Source organism: Pipistrellus kuhlii, unplaced genomic scaffold (genome assembly GCF_014108245.1).
Source record: "Pipistrellus kuhlii isolate mPipKuh1 unplaced genomic scaffold, mPipKuh1.p scaffold_m20_p_3, whole genome shotgun sequence".
NCBI lineage: Eukaryota > Metazoa > Chordata > Mammalia > Chiroptera > Vespertilionidae > Pipistrellus > Pipistrellus kuhlii.
The window spans coordinates 3,144,916-3,163,613 of NW_023425529.1; the positions used below are offsets into that span (position 1 = coordinate 3,144,916).

The 18,698-nt window shown below is 58.1% G+C and overlaps 2 protein-coding genes and 1 long non-coding RNA gene across 5 annotated transcripts; 2 read left to right on the forward strand and 1 right to left on the reverse strand.

Moving 5' to 3' along the window:
* Positions 1-910: 910 nt before the first annotated feature.
* Positions 911-10,665, reverse strand: MPST (mercaptopyruvate sulfurtransferase). 2 transcript variants are annotated; one of them, XM_036455759.2, is made up of 3 exons: positions 10,535-10,665; positions 4,456-5,089; positions 911-1,489 (listed from the first exon to the last, which is right to left on the reverse strand). In XM_036455759.2, exons 1-3 carry the CDS (start codon positions 10,568-10,570, stop codon positions 1,191-1,193), a joined length of 969 nt encoding a protein of 322 aa, XP_036311652.1. In that variant the 5' UTR covers positions 10,571-10,665; the 3' UTR covers positions 911-1,190. The 2 variants fall into 2 exon arrangements, with proteins under 2 accessions (XP_036311652.1, XP_045443473.1); XM_045587517.1 differs by having other exon boundaries at positions 10,633-10,657.
* TST (thiosulfate sulfurtransferase) lies at positions 9,426-17,636 on the forward strand. Of its 2 annotated transcripts, none has more exons than XM_045587518.1 (3): positions 9,426-9,452; positions 11,619-12,234; positions 17,178-17,636. In XM_045587518.1, exons 2-3 carry the CDS (start codon positions 11,640-11,642, stop codon positions 17,474-17,476), a joined length of 894 nt encoding a protein of 297 aa, XP_045443474.1. In that variant the 5' UTR covers positions 9,426-9,452; positions 11,619-11,639; the 3' UTR covers positions 17,477-17,636. The 2 variants fall into 2 exon arrangements, with proteins under 2 accessions (XP_045443474.1, XP_036311653.1); XM_036455760.2 differs by lacking the exon at positions 9,426-9,452 and adding an exon at positions 10,923-11,028.
* Positions 14,784-16,122, forward strand: LOC123653115. The gene is made up of 2 exons (XR_006742744.1): positions 14,784-15,007; positions 15,040-16,122. It is a non-coding gene; the product is annotated as an uncharacterized LOC123653115 (long non-coding RNA).
* Positions 17,637-18,698: the final 1,062 nt, after the last annotated feature.

Genomic DNA, 18,698 nt, shown 5'->3' on the forward strand with positions numbered 1-18,698 from the left:
CACTGGCATCTGGTGGGTAGAGGCCAGACAAGCTGCCAACCATCCCACAGCCCCAGGACCAGGGGTGATCCGACCCAAAGGCCACAGAGCGGAAGATGAGCAACCCTGAGCTGGAAAGACGGGACTCCCGGTCTGAAAACCCTTCTCCTGAACCGCGTATTGTTCCCATCTCACAGGTAGGAAGCTGAGGCTCAGCGAGGCTGGGGTTTCCTTGGGAAAGTCATGGCCTGCTGGTTTTTTCCCCCTCCGTCTAGGGTTCCCCCTATACTGGCTGACACTGGCCCTTTGCTACTGACGTGCCTCGGTGGCTTGTAGGTGGGGAGGGTGACCCAGATGCTGACCGGAAGCCTTGGGGATATCACACCCCTCTGTCCACCTCTGCACAGAAGACACAGACAGAGGGCGGAGAACAGAGTGGCTCCCCAGGGGAAGCCTGGGGAAGAGGTTCTCCGTGGGCAGAAAGGACCGACCCCTGGGTCTGCCCACCCCTGGCAGCTCCAGAGACTAGCCTCCAAGTGTGGACTCGGAGTCTAAAATTAGATTCTCCTCCAACTCAGCCAAATCCGGCCCTCCTCCAGTGCATCCCCAGGGGCCGGGGCGGCCCCCTCAGCGAGGGCAGCCTCTGGTCACCTGTGGACCCCCTCTATCCGGAAATGAGAGGCACCCTCACCCCTGGACTCTGAGGGGAGCCTCAGACATCTCAAGGCAGCATTCACCTGAACCCGTGCAGGAACCGGAAGGGAGCGCCCCAGCACTGGGGGGTAGGGGATGGTTGTTGGAGGCATTTGGCCCTTGTCCCCAGCTCCTCTCAGGGGCGGGGACAGGCCCCCAAGACCCTCGGGCTCCGTGGAGCTCCCCTTGCTGCTGGGCGTGCTGGAAACCTTGGGAAACCGAGGCAGCCCCCGGAGTGAGAAGCACTTAGCACTTGGCTTTTTTATTTCCTCAGAAGTAAACCAGAAGGGAGGTGGGGCCCGACTCCACTGCATGTGGGTGGCTCCCCTCGCCCTGTGTCCACCACCACCTCCCACCCGCCCACAGTCAGAGGAAGTCCTGGCCTCCTGGGTGGCACCCCGTGCGCCCCCGGAGTTGGAGAAAGAAACGCTCTTCTGCTGAGAACAGCGTGAGAACGACCAGGCTGGCCCCGCGGTGGCCGGGCGCCCCCTGAGCTTCCTGTGTCCCGTCCGCCCGCCTCAGCGGGTCTTCCCCCGGCCCTCGGAGATGATCTCCTCGGGCTGGGCCCGCATGTACCACTCCACCCAGGAGCCGTCGTAGATGGCCACGTCCGGCTTGCCGCAGAGGTAGGCCCCCAGCGCCACGTGGCAGGCCGTGACGCCGGAGCCGCACGTGGCCACCAGCGGCCGGGACAGGTCCACCTTCTTGTCCTGGAACATGCGGCGGATCTCCTCGGGCGTCTTCTCCAGGCCCTCCTTGGTCATGAAGTCCGTGAAGGGGATGTTCACGGTGCCGGGGATGTGGCCAGGCTCGATGCCTGCAGCAGGAGGGGCAGACACAAGGGCGTGTGAATGGCCCCGGCGGTAGGCAGCGCCCCCGCCGCCCTGGCACTGCACCCCCCGATGGGCATCATCTCTCGTGGTCCGCACAACTGGGAGCCCGGGTGCGACTCACGGGCATCCCCATTTCACAGGCGGAGAGGCTGAGGTTCAGGACTGCCCAAGCTCGTGCCTGCAGCCAACTGATGGCGGGAATCCGAGCCCAAGACTCAGAGCCCATCGGAGCCACACTGCCCGGGTTTCCTGAAGACTGACTATGTGCCCTGAGGCAATGGAGAGAAACAAGGCCTCTGCTTCTAGGTCAGGGAGTGCCCGCAGCCCAGGAGTTCAGATCCGGCAGAGCAGGCACACCATAGCTAAACAGTTAAAGTATGATGAGTGTTGCCAAAAGGCACACCATATAAGATAACAGCTGGCATCACTGACCGCTCACTCTGTGCCTGGCACTGTTCTGAGCCCCTCCGCTGTACTTTCTCCTTTAATTCCCCCCCTACCCCCCACCCAAACGCTGTGGGAAAGAAATTACCACCATCTCTTTTGTAGAGGAGACTGAGGCACACAGACTAACTTGCCCAAGTGAGTACGGGCAGAGGCCCAGAGCCTGTGCTCTAACCATCAGGCAGCACTGCCTGGTTGGGGTGGTCAGAGAAGCTTCTCTGAGAAGTCCCTGAAGGGTGAGTCGGATTCAGCCAGGTAGAGGAGTCTGGGCTGTGGGAACGGGAGGTGCTTGGAGGGGTTCAAGGTCGTCATAGCAAAAAGCCTAGACAGTGGGGGGGGCTGAGGCCCAAGGGGAAACTGAGGCAGGCGGGAGCTCTAGGGTGGCTTCTGCCTCAGTTTACCCTCTGCAGTGGAATGACACTCCTCCAGGGAGGTGCTGACTGCAGCCACTATCTCTCCTCAGGGCCACACAGATGGCCAGACTGGAGCCCCTCGTGAGGCTGGAGCGGGCCAGCAGCTCCGCTAACGGATGCAGAACTGGGCTCAGCCAGAGACATTCCGTAGAGACTAACTTGGATCCAGAGAAGCACAGCAAACTGCCACGCCCGGTCAGAGTAGTGCTGTCCCTGCGCCTCGAACCCCACCAAGCAAAGCAGGCTCCCCTCCCGGCCGGGACCACGTGGCCAATTCTAGGCGCACTTGGCCGGGTCTCGGGCCAGGGACGGGAGGGATGGAGACAGTGACCTTCTGCGCAGGCTTAGCGCTGCTGCTCACTGACATTAAGTGTCCCTCCTGGCTGGGCTGCTTCCTGACACCACACACATCCCAACTGGGTCATCTGACATCAGGCCTGCTGGGTGTATCTCCTGTCCTGTTTCAGGGATGAGCAAGCTTGGCTGAGGTGAGTGTGAAGCACCCAGGTCAGAGCCACAACCAGGTAAGCACCGTAACTAGATCACTTCCCGTTTCCGGCGTGCACCTGCCAACGCAGAGCTGCCACGTGACATCTGACCCTGACCCCATCCTTGAAGTTCCCCATTCTGCTGCCACTGTACACAGGCAGAAACCGCAGGTCAGAGATGAGGTGGCTGCCAGGGGTCACACAGCCAGATGGCCTTCTTATGGGGCCGAGCCTGTATGGCTTTGCAAGTGGTTGGATATCAGCAACGAGGCAGGGACTTTCTGAATTTAATACTCTAAGGCAGTGGTCAGCAGCGGCTAGTCAACAGAGCCAAATATCAACAGTACCGCGACGGAGATTTCTTTTGAGAGTCACATTTTTTAAACTTAAACTATATAAACTAAACTATATAGGTAGGTACATTGCTATTAACTTAATTAGGGTACTCCTTCAATCGCACTGTACGTGCACGCCCACACGTGGTATGTTGTGGAAGAGCCACACTCAAGGGGCCGTCCCAAACACGGCTGGGATAGGGTGAGTCCCAGCTGCTCTGCCCGCTCCGGAAGCCCCACCCCGGATCCGAGGGCCCGGGGGTGCCATTCAGGAGAGCATCCCAGAGCCAGGGGCAAGTTCCTCACCCCCTCCCTGAAGCAGGCGCGGGAGAGATGCTGGGGACTCACTGCTCACGGACATTAAATGCACAGGATCCAGGAGTTCAAGTCCTGACACCCACAGCCAGGTCGCCATTCTATGGCTCCACTTCCTCTGCTCTACAGCGACAGCGGACACCTTGAGGCATCATGGAAAAATCTCGCATGAGGGCCGCTGACTCGCCTGCTTTGTGGAGACCCTTCCCTGCTTCACATGGGCTCCCTGAAGGCTCCTTGCTTAGAGAATGGAACCCCACCCAGAAGATGCTGCCCCAACTCCGGCCAGCAGCCACCCTCTATTTTAGGGGTGTCGAACTCAATCAGAGAAGGGGCCAAAATCTAAAATCCAGCCTAAATCGCGGGCCAAATGGTTTACTGAACAGTCATAAACTGTCATTGTGATGGAAACGCAGCGGAGTGCAGTGATGACAGCGCGGTGCGGGCCACATTGCAAGGCCTGGCGGGACGGATTTGGCCCGCGGGCCTTGTGTTTGACACATGTGCTTAGTGCCCCCTCTCCTGCCCTCTGCCAGCCCTGTCCCCTGGCGCTCAGGGGATTGGGGGGAGGGGGGTGTCTCAGCCTCCTCTATTCCAACCCCATCACCCTCAGAGCTGGCCTAGACCTGGCTAGGCGCCATTTCTTTGGGGCTTCTCTCAAACCGGACCTGCCCCCCCACCCCTATACAGTGACCCCCTCCATCCATAGCATTGGGTTTGCAGATATATACACCCTGGGACTCCAACAAACTTGGGGGAGTCGTGGCCCCAAGCGTCCCTTGTCCTCGGGTGAGGAATGAAGTCAGCGGGGCTCCCAGAGGGAGCGACTAGAAACCACACCTTGGGCCCCCACCCCACGCGGGGTCCTTTACAGGCCAGGGCGGTGCCCCGCGGGCGCTGACCCCTCTCCCCGGTGGGGGCACCCCCCAGACCCGTGGGCCACCCCGTTACCTACCATCTCGGGGCTCAGGCTCGGTGCCCTGGAAGCGGCCGGCGGCGCGGGCGTCCACCACCTGGAAGCGCCGGGACTCCAGGTTCTCCTTGATGTCCTCGAAGGTCTTGACGAAGGCGGGGTCCAGCGTGGCGCGGAACTCGGCGGGCGCGGGCCGGCTCTTGCCCGAGCTCAGCGGCAGGCCCTGGCGCAGCCAGTTGCGGAGGCCGCCGTCCAGCAGCGACACGGCGGCGTGGCCGAAGGCGCGGAACATCCACCAGACGCGGGGCGCGGCGTACAGGCCCTGGTCGCTGGCGTCGTACACCACCACGTGGGTGCCCGCGCCCACGCCCAGCTGGCCCGCGTACTCGGCGAAGCGCGCGGCGCCGGGCAGCATGTGGTCGTAGGGCGACGTTTGGTCGCTGCACTGGTCGATGTCGAAGAAGGCGGCCCCCGGGATGTGCCGCTCCTCGAACTCGCGGCGCGCGTCGCGGCCCAGCTTGGGCAGGTACCAGGAGGCGTCCAGCAGCTGCAGCGGCGGCCCCTGCCCGGCGCGCGGGGAGCGCAGCGCCTCGGCCACCCACTGCGCCGACACCAGCGCGCGGAAGAGCTGCGGGCGGGCCATGGCGGCGGCGGCCGAGACACTGGGACTGCGGGCCTGGGAAAAAGGGGGAAAAGTCAGGAGGAAATCTAGGAAGGGCCGGCCCCAGGGCAGGAAACGCCCCGTGCCTCTGAGGCTGGGCCTGGGGCAGGGGCTGGGCCCCGGAGGGGAGGTGGAGCCGCCGGAGGGCAGAGTCCAGGGACCTCAGAAAATCAGCCGCGGGTGAACCCAGGTGCAGACTTGGGTTCACCGCAGCCTTCCCTCCCCTCCCCCGCCTGGATCTATAACCAGCACAGCGATGACCATGACCCCTAGAAAGGGCCAGAAGGGCCCCTCGCTGCTGCTTGCTGCGTGGGGCTGGGGGGCACATTGGGAGAAGGCCCAAGCAGAGGCAAAAGCCTTAGGCCCTCCCGAAGGTGCACCCAGCAAGGACGGTCCCTGGAGAAACGCATTCACTCAGCATTTACACAAGCAGCCTAGAAGGAGGAGTAGCGGGGGCCCACTGGGTCCGGCTGTGGGGACCGTTTCATCCTCACACCACCTTAGAACAGTGGTTCTCAACCTTCCTAATGCCACGGGGTCTTAGGCGACCCTGCTAGCGGTTCTCTACAGCAGTGATTCTCTACAGCAGTGCTTCCCAAACTTTTGACATATGTGTACCCCTTCTATAATTTTCATAATGCTGAGTACCCCTCATACTCATGAGAACAGTATTAGGTGCTTAGGCGCATCTAAGCACGGTGCAGTGCATATCCCCACCAAACTCCGGTGCAATGCGTACCCCCACCAAACTCTTCCAGTACCCCTGGGGGTACGCGTACCATACTTTGGGAAACACTGCTCTACAGCAGTGGTTCTCGTTGAAAACCCAGTCAACCTGTTGAGCAGTAGTGACCAGGCTCCACACTAGGCAGTCCCACAGGGAATCCAGACCTCAGCACCAGCCTAAGACCATGGGGAAAACACAGATATTTACATTATGATTCATAGCAGTAGCAAAGTTACTGTTATGAAGTAGCAACAAAAATAACTTTATGGTTGGGGGTCACCACAACATGAGGAACTGAATTAAAGGTAGTGGCATTAGGAAGGTTGAGAACCGCTGCCTTAGAACAAGGCAGGTCACCGAGTGGGCTGGAAACGTTTCTTCTGCCAAGGCCATTGGGATATTTATAACATCATTCGAGGCTATACAGAGTGTGGAGGGAAGGGCCACTTGCTGATCTGACAGCTCAGGGGAGGCCTGCATGGTGGGCTTGCAAACTCAGAGACCTAGAATCAGCACAAAGGATGGTCTGAAATTAAACTTGAACTAAACGCAGTGATGGTGGGCAGTTACGTCCTAGGCCGGTATCTTCACTGACAAGGTCAACCATTACCTAAACTGAGCCTGTCTTTTTGCATCTAGGATAACAGTATCCTTGAAATGTCTGGGTAACTTGTAACTTCCCTTTTTCGGGAGCCCCTGGGGCACAACCAAGTGTGGTGGGCGCCAGGACAGATGCATCAAATTCCTTCGTTATCATGTTAGTTGTTCCAGCACCCACCTAAGTATGTGTCCTTCATTTTACTTTTTATCCTATCCCAGGGCTTTCTCTGCCCCCCTCCCTTTGCTTTATCCCCCCCTCCTTAATCTATCACCAATGAATTTTATGTAACCCAACTATGTCCCTCTTTTGATTGCAATGTATGAATACAAATGTAAAGGGCCATTCTCCCAAGCATTATCTCAATTTCTTGAGGGTCTGTATATATTGACAGTTTGGCGGGGCAGCTCTCATGTAAACTCACAAAAAATTCTTTACTGGCTTCAATGTTTTTTGTTTTTACATTAACAAAAGTTATCAACTTAAAGATCAGCCTACTATAGTGGTCAAACATTTAAGTTACTGGCCCCTAAAGCCTTGACTGGGCCAGACCAAATGATTTCTGGCCCCGCAGGCCGAATGTTCCCCACCCTGCTCTAGGTGATTTGTTGAGTGAGTCCCTCAAGAGGTTTGGTATTATCCTCCCTGTTTCATGAGGGGCCGCTGAAGTCCTAGAAGTGCCCTAACTTGAGCAGCAGTGACCAGGCTGCACACTAGGCAGTCCCACGCGGGAATCCAGGCCTTACTGACACGCACTGAGGGCTCCCCGAGTCCAGCACAGTCAGATTTTGCCCTGTGAGCCTGAGCTTTCCCTCTGGATCTTCTTGTAGCAGCAACGGTGACTTAGCACCTCACTCCCTCTCCCCTCCCTTCCCTGTGAGCCAGCAGCGGCCACGGTCCTATTGGCCCTCAGTCTCCCAAAGCGGAGATGCTCCCACTGTGGCAGCCCCTGTGCAAGCAGCCCCCAGCTCCCCCAGAGGCGGTGGTGCAGGTTAGAGAAAGGCGTCCCTTTGCAAGGCCTCCAGGTCATGCCCCTCAGCTGTGCGCTCCCTGTGCAGGGCACAGCCTTTATCTCCACCTCAAGCGGATGGTAGAGAAAAAGAGTTTTCAGGAGGGCCCTTTGGGCCAGGCTACAGGCTACGCACTGCAGCAGACCAGGGGCAGCCTCAGGAGTTGAAGCCAGATTTCAACTCCTGAGGCTGCACTTCTCCGCCAGGCGTAGGTCCGAGATGTCCAAACCTAAAGGTACTGTGCGCGACCTCAGGCCCAGCCCCCTCCCACAGTCTCACTGCAGGCTGAGGTTTAGGAACCATGTTGTAGCTGAAACCGGTTTGGCTCAGTGGATAGAGCGTCGGCCTGTGGACTGAAAGGTTCCGGGTTCGATTCCAGTCAAGGGCATGTACCTTGGTTGCGGGCATATCCCCAGAAGGGGGAGTGCAAGAGGCAGTTGATCGATGTTTCTCTCTCATCGATGTTTCTAACTCTCTATCTCTCTCCCTTCCTCTCTGTAAAAAAAAAAAAAAATCAATAAAATATATATGTAAAAAAAAAAAGAACCACGTTGTCCACAGGCCCTGTGCTGGACACAAATAAACTCTTGACTTGGCGAGGTCCTGGAGGTAAAGACAGGCCCCAGGTCGGCTTGCGGTACAGTATAATTAAGGAAAAGCTGAAGGAAGTTCAGCGGGAGCACAGGGGGGCCTGGAATGGAAGGTGTGGGAAGGCTTCCTGGAGGAGGGGGACATCCAAACTGGTTTGGCCTTTTCGGGGGGCTTTGGTGAAGGGGTGACCCCAGAACCTGTGGCTTACACAGCTAGGTGATATTGAGGTTTGCCTTGGGCCCCTTCTTAAACCAAAGCAGCCCCTGACTCTCCCACCCTCCCCACCATTCTTGGGGCTCTTTGCTTCAAGGGTACATTTAGAAAGAAAAGAACCATGGTTTGGGGGTCAGATCCCCCCACTCCCACCTGAGAGCCAGTGCCAAGTTCACGCTGCAGCTTAACACATTGCGGACGGAACACAAGAATTCTATTCTATTCTTTTCTATTCTATTCCATTCTTGCTTTGTGTTCTAAGGCTTGTGGCCAATCATACTTTAGAAAGATAGTTGCTTATAAGAACATGTCATAAATGACTTCAACGTGCAACGGGTATTTAATTTTAAAGCGTGCCTTTAACATTTATGTAAAACTTTTGTACTTGTTTCATAGAAACTTACCTGGTCACTGGGTAAAGTAGTAATAACACTGCTGGTCCACAGTGTGTTAACAGGCTGGCAATGTGAAGGTGCATGTTAAGCTCCCTGGCCTGTTGCCATTTCCCATAAAGGGCTTTCCAAACCCCACCTCTTTTAGCAAAGATTAAATAATGAGTGCAGAGGCCGTGGTGATGCATATGCTGGCATTAATTATCATTCGAAATGGCTTTTGATTTTCAAAGTTACTCTTGTAGGTGGCCCTTTTTAAAAAATGCATTTTTATTCATTTTAGAGAGGAAGGGAGAGGAGAGATAGAAACATCAATGATGAGAGAGAATCGCTGATTGACTGCCTGCTGCACGCCCCTGACTGGGGATAGAGCCGGAAACCCAAACATGTGCCCTGAACTGGAATCGAACCCTGACTTCCTCTTCATAGGTCAATGCTCAACCACTGAGCCATGCAGGCTGGGCTCACTGGTGGGACTTCAGAGGTTTGAAGTCATCCCGCCCCACGCTGCCTGCTGGATTGGCAGTTCTTAAAAAAAACCTGGGAGGTGGAGGGTCTGGGAGAGCAGGCTGCCCGTGTCACCGAAGGGCAGGATCAGGTTCCCGCGTGCTTGGCAGGCCGGGACCAGTGTAGGTGGGGGTGTCTGGGAGTGAAGGGCTCCAGGACATACAGGCTGGCCCCAGGCCCATCTCCAGCTGCACCAGGGGGAGTGTGAGCCCCAGGCCATCCTCTGGGTGCCCCTCCCCCCCAAGATCAAGGCTCCAATCAGACTGGCATTCAAAGACTTGTCAGCCTTGTCCTCCCTGGGACCCCAGCTGCAAAGCACAAAGTTCAGAGGATTCGCTGGATAAATGCTCCTGCAAGTATGGCTTTGTGCAGCTTCCTGAGAGAATATAATTCTTTCAGAACAAAACAACACTTTCAAAGGGGATGAGAAAAGCATTCCAGGTATCTGTAACCACATATGCCAAAGCTAAGTATTGGGTGGTGAGGCCTCACCAGTTGTTAGGGTCTCAGGAATGATGCCAACTGGTTGCTAAAGATGAAAGTATATAAACTTACAGTTAAATGAGAAAACAAAGGCAATTATATTTAAGAGTTTAAAGTCCTGGAGTCCTAACCGGTTTGGCTCAGTGGATAGAGTGTCGGCCTGCGGACTGAGGGCATATACCTTCGTTGCAGGCACATCTCTGGTGGAGGGTGTGCAGGAGGCAGCTGATCGATGTCGCTCTCTCATCGATGTTTCTAATTCTCTATCCCTCTCTCTTCCTCTCTTTGAAAAGTCAATAAAAAATTTATTTATTTATTTATTTATTTATTTATTTATTTATTTATTTTTAAGTTTAAGGCCTGCAGATTGGCAAGGTAAGGAAACGCGGCTGGTGCCACGTGGGCTCCGGATCTGGCACAGCCTGGCCTCCACGCGAGTGCCCCGGGGCAGCCAGCCCAGCTGCTCTCTTTGCTCTTTAAATAAGTTCTGGCCTTGGCCGCGGGGCGATTATGGGAACTAAGGAACACCCCCAAAAAGTGCCGCCCCACACAGGCCCTGACAGAAGTTACTTTCATTTCACGCCAGCAAGTTCCTTGCTAGGTTTCTCCTCTAGCCACCCCTGGGCCGGTTGGCCTCTCCCTAGCTTATCTGTCAGGCTTTGAGTCCCTCCTCCCTCCCTCCCTCCCTCCGGTCCTTCCTGGCCGCACCAGGTGTCTCCCTCCCCCAGCCAGGGCCACTCACTCCGCCCCACCCTGCAGGGCGCCCCAAGCCGCTGCACACAGCCAGCCATTCTTAGGGCAAACCCACGGAGCGCGCCCTCCCGCCCAGACTGCAATGCCCTCCTCCTCCGATCAGGCCGCGCAGGGACCCCCGCTCCGTGCACCCCGAAGACCGGCCTCCCCCCTAGCAATCAAACGCGTCATCGCAGTAAAAGTTACCCGGGGTTCGGGCTCTTGGGCTCCCGGCTCGGCCATAGCCCTCGCCGCGGGGTGCCCCCTCCCCGCGCCCGCCGCTGTCCCCTCCTCCCGACACCCACCTGCGGCCGGAGGGAGGCGGAGACTAGGGCACAGCCCCCCGCCCCGGCCACTCGGAGCCGCCTCTGCCCGCGCCTCCCATCGGCCGGGCCTGGGGGACGCCCGCGCCGCTGAGGCCCACCCCGAGCCACCCCGATGCCCCCCGGCGCTCCCGGCGGGGTTTGCGGGGACCGGAGAGGCGCCGAGCGGGGGGACGGGCAGGGGCGGCGCCGCGGGGCGGCGGGGCGTGCGGGGCCGGAGCGCGTGGCGCGCGTCCCCCCCGCGGGCGGCGGCGGATGGTGCAGGCCGGCGGGGAGGTGCCGGGAGGGGAGGTGCCGGCGGGGAGGCGCCGGCCCCGGGTTTGAACCGACAGCTCCTCCGGCGGGCAGGGGCGGGAGCCCGGGCGGCTGCGAGGGCGAGTAAGTGCGGCGGCGGGTGAGGGATCGGGCCGCCGGTTAGGGCGAGGTCCCGTGGCGAGGGCGGGCGCGATGCCCCCGGAGCCCCTAACCCAGCTGGGCAAGAGGGCACCGACCCGGGGCTGGACTCGGGCATCCTGGAGGCAGGCTGGCCCGGGCTGCCCGGAGACCGCAGGAAGGCTTTTGGAGACCCGAGGCGGGTTAGGGGGGCGGGGAGAGTGCGGGGCTCCGGCGGACCCTCCCCCGCGAGCCATTCACCTGCCCTCCCTGGGACGGGGGCTCTAAGCCCAAGATGCCATCTCCCCCCCATCCTGGGCATCTGTCCGCCGTTCTTCTCGGCTGGGTCCTGAGGGCAAGTATTGTAGCTTCTAGGGCCAGCTACCCCACCCCCACCCCCATCCCCTTCCGTGATGGGACCCCGGACCGAGGAGGCTTTCCTTAGGGGATCTGCCCACCTATCCCCCTGCACCCCCGGCTGTGGGGCTGCAAACGCCCCACCCCGAAGGGTTCCAGCTCCTCCCAGGCCCCAGCCGCCGCGCTGCCCACCACAGGGTCCTCACGCCCGTCTCTCTCCCGGTCCCCACCCGCGCCAGGTGACGCGCCGAGCCGGAGCCATGGTCCGCCAGGTGCTCTACCGGGCGCTGGTCTCCACCCGGTGGCTGGCCGAGTCCGTGCGCGCCGGGAAGCTGGGGCCCGGCCTGCGGGTGCTGGACGCGTCCTGGTACCCGCCGGGCACCCGGGACGCGCGCCGGGAGTACCTGGAGCGCCACGTGCCCGGCGCCTCCTTCTTTGACATGGAGGAGTGCAGGGACCGGGCATCCCCCTACGAGATGATGCTGCCCAGCGAGGCGGGCTTCGCGGACTACGTGGGCCGCCTGGGCATCGGCAACGACACCCACGTGGTGGTGTACGACGGCGACGACCTGGGCAGCTTCTACGCGCCCCGCGTGTGGTGGATGTTCCGCGTGTTCGGCCACCGCACCGTGTCCGTGCTCAACGGCGGCTTCCGGAACTGGCTGAAGGAGGGCCACCCGGTGACGTCCGAACCCTCCCGCCCCGAGCCCGCCGTCTTCAAGGCCACCCTGGACCGCTCCCTGCTCAAGACCTACGAGCAGGTGCTGGAGAACCTTGAGTCCAAGAGGTTCCAGCTGGTGGATTCGCGGGCCCAGGGGCGGTACCTGGGCACCGAGCCCGAGCCGGATGCCGTAGGTAGGTGTCCCAGCGGGCGGGCTGGTCCCTGGAGAAGAGTGCCCAATGGGAGAAGGGTGGGGGAGAAGGATGGCTGGGACCCTCTGCGCGTTTTGCCCTCAGGACCTCCTAGGTGGGCCTAAGTTTTTCCATCTGTGAATTGAGAGGACAGAGCCGAACCTAAAGGCTTTTTCCCCTCTGATGCATGAAGACCTCCATATGTGGTCCCATAGTTCTGTGCCAACAGGCCCCTAGCATCTGTACAGGGTGGCATCAGCAGGAGTGGCTGGTGACATATCTGCCCACACCCATACCAGGCACTAGCTCCCCACATGCCCAAAGGCACAAATGACTGTACGGAGGCCTCTCAAGGACATCTAGGTCCCAGGGCCTCTGTTCCTCAGAAACCCTTATGGACGCCAGCAATGTCCTCCCCGTCACCCCCCCATCTCCCCCCCCCACACACACACACCACCCTCTCCAGCTCTCCCAGGCCCCCTGACCTTTCCAGACAGCTGCAGCCTGTCTGCAGAGCTACAACGGCATCTGCTGAGCACTGGACATCACATTATCTCATCCAACGAGGCTTCATGTCCCCGTGTGAGAGGGGAGGCAACGGCGATGCCAGGATATTGAGTTACTTGCTCAGTGACACGGCCAAGTGAAGATCGGAATCCAGTGCTGCCTGCACGCTTCAAACCAGCGACCTGAACCAGGATGCATTGCTCTTTCTGCCCACCCCTGCCTTGCAGGGTCAGGAGGGAGCCCCCTCCCTAGGGATCAGCAGGGAGATGGCACATGAGTGCTCCCTCTCCTTGTGGAAGGTTCTGGACTGCAGGGGAGGGGATTGTCTCGGGAGAGGAAACACAGAGTTCTAGAACCCGCCTCACAGACCTCAGAGGCCTTGCCATCTCCCCTGCTGGCGCCCTGGACCTCAGTGCTCTTGGGGCTTCTCGTGGCCCAGGCTGGCCTGAGCCCTCAGGGTGCCTGGCCACCTCCTGGGGCCGTGGTTCTGCCCTGGGTCAGGGTTTCTCTGCAGAATCTAACTCCTTTGCAGCATGTTGCCCAACTTGTTGAGAAATGTCTCTTCCTGTCTGTGCGAGGAAGAGAACTCGGAAAGCCGTTTCCAACACTCTGAGCTGGAGGGCCTGAAAGGCACCTCATCGGACAGAAGGGAGACTGAGGTACCGGGAGGGAGGGCGGGGCCAAGGCCACGAGGCTGGTTCGTGGATGAGTCAGGAGAACGCAGCGTTCCGCGCCCCTGTCGTGGGCTTTTTCCACGTCCTGTGTTTTCCTTGCCCAGCTTGCTCTCTGAAGGTCCAGAGTTGAAGATTCAAGTTCATTTGGCACCTTCTAGAGACTCCTGGCACGGCGTTCTGGCAACTCCCTCATGGCCTTGGTTCAAGACGCCTTTCTCTCCTTGGGACTTAAGCTGCCTGATGGGGAGGGCATGTAGGGGAGGGGAGACTGGTGGAGTTGTTCCCCAGCTGCTTTCCAGCTAGCCCCAAGCTCTGTGAGAATCAGGGAAGGGATGCCAGACCCATTTTAGAGATGAGGAGACTGAGGCACAGAGAGGGGAAACCGCCTGCTGCATGTGATGCCTCTTGGAAGTCTGGAATTTCCAAGCCCTGCCCCCTGCCCTGTGGCCCTATTCTCACCTCCCACAGTTCCCATCTGGAGGCCTGGGGAGCGTGGGTCTTAGTTGAGGTCAGGAACCGGGTGGGACCTCAGTCTAATTGCTCAGCTTCTCTGGGTTCCTTTATTGTAAAAGGAGAAGCGAAAGCCAGCCCTGCCCACCTGGGGGCAGTATTCCTTTAAAAGCAGCAGTGGCTGGGAGGGTGTTTTGAGAAGGGTGAGGAGGAACTACAGAGGCTAAGGCCGCCTGGAAAGGCATGGAGGACGGAGCCCTTCCCTCCCTTACTACCTAAGTGGCTTTGCTGGCCTTCCTTCCGTACAGGGCACTTTGGGGACACAAAGGCACATGAGGTCCCGCTGAATTCCTGGTCGCCAACTCGGGGTGGATCAGGGAGGCAGCGCGTGGGCCCGGCAGTCCGGATGTAACACCCGGGGGAATGTGGGTGGCGGGCCCCGGGCAGCCCTGGAAGGAGTGTCCCAGGAAGAGCCGGGAGGAAGCAAGGCCACTTCTTGCAAAACCTAGGCAAGCCACGCCCCCTCGGGCCTAGGGTTTGTGCCCCCAGTACCTCTGGTCCCGTTTGTGAGGGGAGCGGGGGAGAGGCAGACGCCTGTGGCCCTTGCGTGTGGCCTCGAGCAAGTCCCTTCACCTCTGAACCCGGATGAAAGGACACTGCTCCCCTTGGAGAAGCCTGGGGTGAAGGGGAATCAGGTGGGAACTGAGCCAGCTCCGTCTTTATAAACCCAGGGGTGGGGTAAGGCTGAAGAGGGAGGATATTGACCTAGTGAGCACTGTATTTGCAGAGCCTCTATAAATCTATTTTATTGATTTTTCTTACAGAGAGGGAGGGAGAGGGATAGAGAGCTAGAAACGTCGATGAGAGAGAAACATCGACCAGCTGCCTCTTGCACACCCCCTATCGGGGATGTGCCCGCAACCAATGTACATGCCCTTGACCGGAATCGAACCTGGGACCTTTCAGTCCGCAGACCCGGGGCTCTATCCACTGAGCCACACCGGCTTCGGCTGCAGAGCCTTTACAGACGCCACAGCAGCCCTGCCCAGGGAGGCAGGTGGCGGTTAGAATTGGTCCCGCTTTGCAGGTGGGAGCAGAGACCTCTCTAAGGAGGCAGCGTGGCCAAGGCTTGACCCCAGTCTGCAGTCTGGCATGACCACACCTACTGTGTGCCCAGGGGATAAAGCGGGGCTGTTTCCCGGACCACTGTGTGCCAGCAAACACAGACGGAGGAAAAAGCCCTCACTGTGTGCTGAGGCTACGGGATCCTGTGGCCCCTCTGCCTCTCTCCCTTGAGAGTCTGGGGGCTGGGGTAGGGTGTGGGAGGGTGCTAAGATGCCTCCCAGGGGCCTGGGTTGGGGGCTACCCACTGGCGCTACTTGCACCGAATTTCTTAGTGCCTTTAGGAAGAAAGAGCCAAACAGGTTTCCTGGCCTTGAAAACCCACACCTACCAGTAGCCTCACCAACTTGACTGGCATCTTTGTGGCCAGAGCTGGAGCACAGAGTCCCAGACCTCTGAGCAGCTGAGGAAAATGAGGGGTCGTCTCATTCATCCCCCCCACCTCAGCCCCCTCTTCCAGGAAGGCCCGGGCAGTCAAAGAGCACGGTGTGCCTTCACACTCCTGTGCTGTGTGTCCTGGGGAAGGTTCCCTCACCTCTCTGAGCCCGGACTCCCCATTAGTGCCAAGAGGATAAGGTTCTTGAGGTTGTCCTTTGGGGGCTTGAAGCCAGAGGTTGTGAGCTTGGTGGTTGGGAAAGCTGAGCCTGCAGCTGGAGTTGAACCTGGAAAAAGCAGCAGGAGCTTCTGGGCCCATCACAGCTGCCTGTTCTCCAAGGTGCTCTGGGCTGGGTTCACTCTTCCCCTCTATGCACGCATGTACACACGCATACAGGTGTGGGCAGGACAGGCAGTTCCTGCTCATTTAAATTCCTCAGACACACCCTGAGCCCCTGCTGGCTGAGAGGAAAGGGGCCCCATCCTCTGACTTCTTCACTCCTAAGAGGCGCCTCTTACATAATCAGAGGGAAACAATGAAGCTGTTTCAGAAGGAAAATCAGCATTCAGAACTCGGCAGGCGCTTGTGCTCTTAAATGCACTAACTTCAGCCCACTGCGTGGATGCTGACCATCTTAAAGTGGGTTTCTTGGCAAAGAGCATCCTCAGAGCCGACAGGTAAAATATTTCTCATTGGCAGGGTCAGCACCATCCAATCTCGAGATTAAAGTTGCCAGACTAAAAGATGAAATAATTTTTTTTTTTTTTAAAGGGGAGATCAGCACAGGAAGAAATTGCTGTAGTTTTTTAAGCTGGGCATCTATTTAATCAAAGAAACTCTTGAGTTGTGCCAGCAAATTCCAGAATCCTCTTTGTCCTTGGGGGAGAGGACTGGGGCTTTGCTGGCATGACCACACCTACTGTGTGCCCAGGGTCCCTAGCGGGGGCGGTGAAGTGGTGGGAGCGACAGCAACTGAGGGTGGGAGGCGGCCTCAGTAGTCAGTGCTGCTGTCCTTACAATGACTCTGCTCATTCCCATTTACCCATGGGGAAACAGGCTCAGAGAAGTGAGGTCACTTGCTGAAGGCCACCTTGCTGGTAAGTGTCAGAGCTGGGATTTGAACTTGTCGAAGACCAGGGCATATGCTCCTTCCACAGCTGTGTGCTTAACAGGAAAACCCAGTGACTGCGATCCTGGGTCTGCCCTTACTTCTCGGTGTGCCCTTAGGAAACCGGTTTATTTAGTCAACCTCAATAATCACCTTTTAAAATGGAGCCATGTTAAGATGAATGAATTCTGAGGGTGTCTGTTTAACATCTTTCGTCCTTGCTGGACCATACATACTCCCAGAGAGCGGAGCTGAGTTTCTTTCACCTCTGCATTCTCAGCAGTTGACATAGCTCATAGCATCCACATTATTTCACTTGCTCTTCTCAACAACCCTCTGAGCCGGGGCTGTACCGCTGAGCCCATTTTACAGATGAGAAAACTGAGGCCCAGAAAAGTGATACGATTTACCCAAGGCAAAGGTTAATAAGTGGTAGAGCTGAGGCTCATTCCCTGTCCTCTCAGGCAGGTATGATTTTGGAAATTCCTACTTCGAGGCAGTTTTGCAGGGAGAGGACACTTTGTAGTAAGGCCTACAGCCAATGCTCAGAGAAGAATATAGGTGAGCTCAGAGAAGGGCAAAGACGATCTGTGTTTTTGCGAAGCGCCCTATCCTGATAGCCTTGATGGTTTTGGACTCCAGGCCCTACTTGCCCCACCCCCATGCCTGCCTAATCCTGCCCTTCCCCTCGCCCTCTGCCCCTCCCCAGGACTGGATTCGGGCCACATCCGAGGCTCGCTCAACATGCCGTTCATGGACTTCCTGACGGAGGACGGCCTTGAGAAGAGCCCAGAGATGATCCGAGCTATGTTCGAGGCCAAGAAGGTGGACCTCGCCAAGCCCCTCATCGCCACCTGCCGTAAGGGTGTCACCGCCTGCCACATTGCCCTGGCCGCCTACCTCCTCGGCAAGCCCGACGTGGCCGTCTATGACGGCTCCTGGTTCGAGTGGTTCCACCGGGCCCCCCCAGAGACCCGCGTGTCCCAGTCGAAGGACGGGAAGGCCTGAGCAGGGAGGCTCTCTGCTCGCCCAGAGCTCAGACGATTAGCGACTGGCATGGCCTGCAGCTGGTTCTTAGCTCCACCTAGGAGATCTTAGGGTTGTGGCTAAAGCTCTCTCCTTACCCCTCCCCCAACCACAAAGCTGGAATAAACGTGGCTTTTTCTGAGTGCTGTGTCTGCCCGTCTCTGCCTGGCTTCCCTCCTTGCCCTGCATACTCCATATTTCCATCTCCGGCTGATGTCTTAAAAACCCCCAAGGAAAGACACTCTGTAGCACCTGCCAGCTGGGTAGCCACTTTATTACTTAGTTTTGGCAAAGGAGGCCACCTGTTGTCCCATGTCAGGTGGGGCATGCTGGGCCCTACAAGGAAGGGGCACCAGGAAGCCGGAGAGAAGTGAAGCCACAGCTGGCCAGGCACCAACCCCTGCTCTAGGCCCAGCCCTCTGGGTGTGTGTGTGGGGAGTGAGACTGGGGGGAGGGGAGGGGCAGCTAGCCTTCAGAACGGCTATTGAAAGAGGTGTCACACAACACAGGCCCTGGGGCCTCGGAAGAGGAGATGCTCAGCAGCAGGCCAAGGGAAGGTGGCCACCACCTTAGGTGACCTTCCTGGCTCAGAGTAAGACCCTCCGTCCCCGGGACAGGAGCTCCGCAGGTGAACCAGAGCTGCAGTGGGAGAGAGCCACCCGGCAGACTGGACCCAAGTGGCTGGATTTCCAGTTTTCCAGCAAGAGGCTCTGGGGAGAGAGGATGACTCCAGGCCCCACCTCCTGGGGGTTCCCTACTGCCTGCTGTCCAGCTTGGAAAGAAGTTCTTCTGAGGGTAAAATGCTACCCCACAGCATCACATGCCACAGAGAAATTGTTCATGAGAGGGAGAGTCAGTGGATGTGGCAGGCTCCGTCTACACCACATGTGTCAAACACAAGGCCCGCGGGCCAAATCCGTCCCGCCAGGCCTTGCAATGTGGCCCGCACCGCGCTGTCATCACTGCACTCCCCTGCATTTCCATCACAATGACAGTTTATGACTGTTCAGTAAACCATTCGGCCCGAGATTTAGGCTGGATTTTAGATTTTGGCCCCTTCTCTGATTGAGTTCGACACCCCTAGTAATAAAAAAGAAAGATGCAAATTAACTGTGCCTTCACAATGCCCACCAGCCAATCAGGAGTGTGTATGCAAATTAGCCCAACAAAGATGCTAGGTTAATTTGCATATGCAGGCACTGAG